The 3,639-nt window shown below is 46.7% G+C and overlaps 1 protein-coding gene across 6 annotated transcripts in view; it reads right to left on the bottom strand.

Annotated features, from left to right (window-relative positions):
- The window catches only part of RBFOX2 (RNA binding protein, fox-1 homolog 2), a 318,764-nt gene that overhangs the window by 132,685 nt on the left and 182,440 nt on the right, over positions 1-3,639 (bottom strand). Inside the window, exon 1 of one of the 6 annotated variants that reach the window (XM_019515301.1) lies at positions 719-935. The exons of the other annotated variants lie outside the window; for them this stretch is intronic. Within the exon in view, the coding sequence (XP_019370846.1) occupies positions 719-745 (27 nt within the window). The 5' untranslated portion in view covers positions 746-935. Of the gene's footprint in view, positions 1-718; positions 936-3,639 lie in introns of those variants that run through there. 6 annotated transcript variants of the gene reach the window in all.

Below are 3,639 nucleotides of genomic sequence, written 5' to 3'. Positions count from 1 at the left end.
CACATGTATGCCTCCAATGTGCCTTTTCTCCCTGGAGGGCACTAAGGGCTATACTGGCTGCCTATAAAGGCAAGGGCCTTCAAAATCCCGTCTCCAAGCTGCTGGTACCTATAGGGAGTCTTGGGCTCCTAAGACAGCCAAAAAAAATAACTCTTTTCCATAAAATGCCCTAGCCATTGAGGGAAAGAGTTAAATGCCAGCTCTAAAGCCAAAAAAGGAGAAATAAAAGAGAACCGTGGTCCAGTCCCCTGGTAACCTTCTCCTACAAATCCCACTGTGATCCTGGAGAGAGAAGCCTCATTTCATGGCAGTGCTGCGAGAATCCCTCCGTACCTCTGCAGTCCCGCTCTCCCTCCCTCTCAACACTAAGACAAAGAGGTAGACAAATCCCCACAGGGTCTTTCCTGAGCTGCAGCTGCACAGCACAGGAAACAGGAATTTGCTATGGAGCAAAAGGAAAGGGGATAGGGGGTGGCTACACACACACGCGCACACACACGCGCGCATACACACACACGCATGTCCGTACACCCCATGCAGAGCAATCTTCCTGCAGCTCAGATCACCAAAACCAGCTTCTTCTTTTTTTTTTTCCAGCGGGCAAGGCAAGGGCATTGCAAGAAGCCCCTCCAAACCCTGCTATCTGGAGTGGCGTGGGGAGAGGGAGGGGAGGGAAGGACGGGAGAGAGCGCGCAGCAGCAGGGCATGCAGACCTTACCTGAGTTACCATTTTCTTTTTCTCCATAAACCAGACCAGGGTAGACTAGGAGGAGGAAAAAACCCTTTGAGGCAGACGTGGTAGAAACCTCCTGGGAGATCTGCTCTGCACCCAGCCCCTTGCCTGGCTCTTTCGAGGTGGCGGGGATGTCCCCTTTATCCCCTTTTCCTCCCTTTCTTCTCTAGTGTTTCTTCCTTTCTTTTCTCTTCCTCTCTGGCTGTCTCTCTCTCTCTCTCTCCCCCCCTGCCTCCTCCTCCCTCCAACTCCCTCCCATATCTCAGCCAGATGGCTGATGGAAGCCCCACCTCCAAATGCCTAAGGTAATTAATCAGAGCAAAGGCCCGCCTCCTCCTCCTCTTCCCTCCCCCTCCTCCCTGCCTAGCTGACATGTCCAATTCAGAGACACAGAGGCCTTTTGGAGCCTGGGAGCCCTCTCTGCAGCGCGTGTAGGGTTGGCGAGAGAGATACTTGCACATCTGGGCGCATGGTGCATGCAGACTAATCCAAAGAAACAGAATCAACCTGAGGAGTGCACCAGGAATGGCTTCCCAGCTCTGAAGTCTGATTTCCTCTCGCAGCAAAAAGCCTGGAGCCCCTGAAGATTTCAAATCAGGCAGAAGCTGGCAATATGAAGTATTAACTGCCACATAAAGCGCATGCCTACGATGTCCCGCCATACTCATAACATACTTATCACGCCGGTATTTAATGTGACAAGGACTCCCCACAAGTACCAAGACACAACTGCCAATTCGCTGGTGCTTGTTGAAAGCAGTAGGTGCCTGCAGTATCATAAGCATTGCCTGCCAACCAGGTGAACCCTAAACACTGGGCATCTATAGAGGAGAGAAGACAAAATCAGTCATTGTGGAAATGAAAGGCATCGTCAGAAATTAAATAAATCTACTCTTTTCCCAAGGTGACAAGCTCTGCCCTTAGCAGCTTAAAATGAAGTGCAGCATTGCACATACTTGCTTGCACCTCCAGTTCCTGACAGCCCCAATTTAACTAAATGAACCCCAGTCACAGCCGTCAAAACAACCTGAACTGCAGATCAAATAGCAGCCTGGCAATGAGTTCGCATCTGAATCAACTGCTGCTTATCAGATACCTATCCATTTTATAAGGCCTTCCACCTATCACAAAAGTTACACTGACCTGGGTTACTGAGTATACCTGATGAGATGAATGCAATACCAAAGCAGAAATATGCAATTAACAGCAGCTTTTACTTCATAATGAGAACAGGAGGTTACAGAGCTCCTTCCCAGCCCTTCTCCATTATTCTCCTCTCTCAAATATATACCTGGACCCCATCGCTGTAATACCTGAGCACCTCAAAATATTTATCGTATTTAATATTCACACCACTCTGTGAGCCGTGTTAAGTTCTCATCTATGCAACTGGAATAAGGCACAGAAATCAATTTGCCCAAGGAAAAAGCGAGAAAGTACACACACCTGTGGCAAAACCAGAAGCTCAATGCTGATCTGCTACGTTTCCACGTAGTGCCGTAAGTGCTGGACCACCTTTCCTCATCAATATGTTCCTTTCCTAGCTTCTCCAGAATAAAACCAACAAGGGTATCAAATGCCTCCAAGCCACTTTATCAGACAAACCACCTTATGCCCAGTGATCATATATTCTTTATGCCACAAGAGAAGCAAGTTCCACCGAAACAACAGCCTTCCTTCTCCATGTACCTGCCTTCACACTAAACACATACACAGTGATGGACAACAGCTAAAGAATACTCACTGAAGTAAAATGCATCTATAATTATTTTTCACTATTTCTTTTTGTCTGCTTTTATTCCTCTGGCCTTTGCTCACACAATGTTGTCCAGGAGACCCAGTCGAGGACCTCCTTGCCCAAATATGCTCCTGAAGTAAGGGAAGCTTGTCTCCCCAATTTGCTGTGCATCTGTTGCTGCACTGCTCTTCGGGCTACCTAGCCTTCCAGCTTTCCGCGTTCTCCCACTTCACAACTGCAAACCGAACACCAGCTTCAGCTCTCCCATTCTCTACTGCCTGGTTCGATAAAATGATGCAGGGAGTATGTACTGCAATCCAATTAACTCCCTTTGTGAAGAAAGCTGAAGAGCAAAAGGCATCTGCAGACAGGCCCATCCCACCAAGGCAGGGAGGCAGAAGACAAAATGTCAGGTGCCTAGCTGCAGCAAAATGGAGAGTTCAATGGCTCCTTGGAAAGAAGCCAAATTTCATGGCTGTTGAACTGCCAAAACCATAGGGCCCTGACTGAGGTGAATGGAGCAGTTAGCATCTCTCTGAGCTATTTCATGCTGTTTACATAACCATGATGCTAGACTGGTTTATACCTGGTTTGCAAAGGTAGGGGGAATTAGGGGAGAGTAGTTTGTTGAGAGGAAGGGGTTTCCAACTCTAAAAGCTCAAAGCCCATTTTCTTCAAGAAAAGCCCAGATCTTGAAGCATAAATATAATTGCTTTTACTTTGACATCACCAATGGGCCAAGCTTTGATGCATAATTTGTTACACCTTCATAAATCACGCCCTTTATTGAAAGATGGCTGTTGCAGTTACTAACAATTATATAATCTACTCTGTCCCATGAAATCAGTTAGTGTTTCTGCAACGCTTTGACTCAGCAACATGTTGTGGATGCCTCATTTTATATACGATAACCCTCACTAATTTGTATGACTATCCAGGGATCCATTGCAAACAACAGGACAACAATAAAGCCAAGGTGCCGCACCACCACATTCCTTTAACAAGTGTAATTTTGTTTTATCATCATGGCAAACAGTAAGCATGCCCTGGGCATATTTTGTGTATAACATTTTTGTACAGCACTCTTTATTCACGTGTGTACTGGGTAAGTGCACAATTCATAGTTTCGTAGTTTCTAGGGTCGAAAGGGACCTGAGCAGATCATCTA

The sequence above is a fragment of the Gavialis gangeticus genome, unplaced genomic scaffold (assembly GCF_001723915.1).
Source record: "Gavialis gangeticus isolate Ggan-Ray unplaced genomic scaffold, GavGan_comp1, whole genome shotgun sequence".
NCBI classification, from domain to species: domain Eukaryota; kingdom Metazoa; phylum Chordata; order Crocodylia; family Gavialidae; genus Gavialis; species Gavialis gangeticus.
Note: the sequence above shows the minus strand (reverse complement) of the source record. Positions and strands in the feature narration are given on the sequence as shown.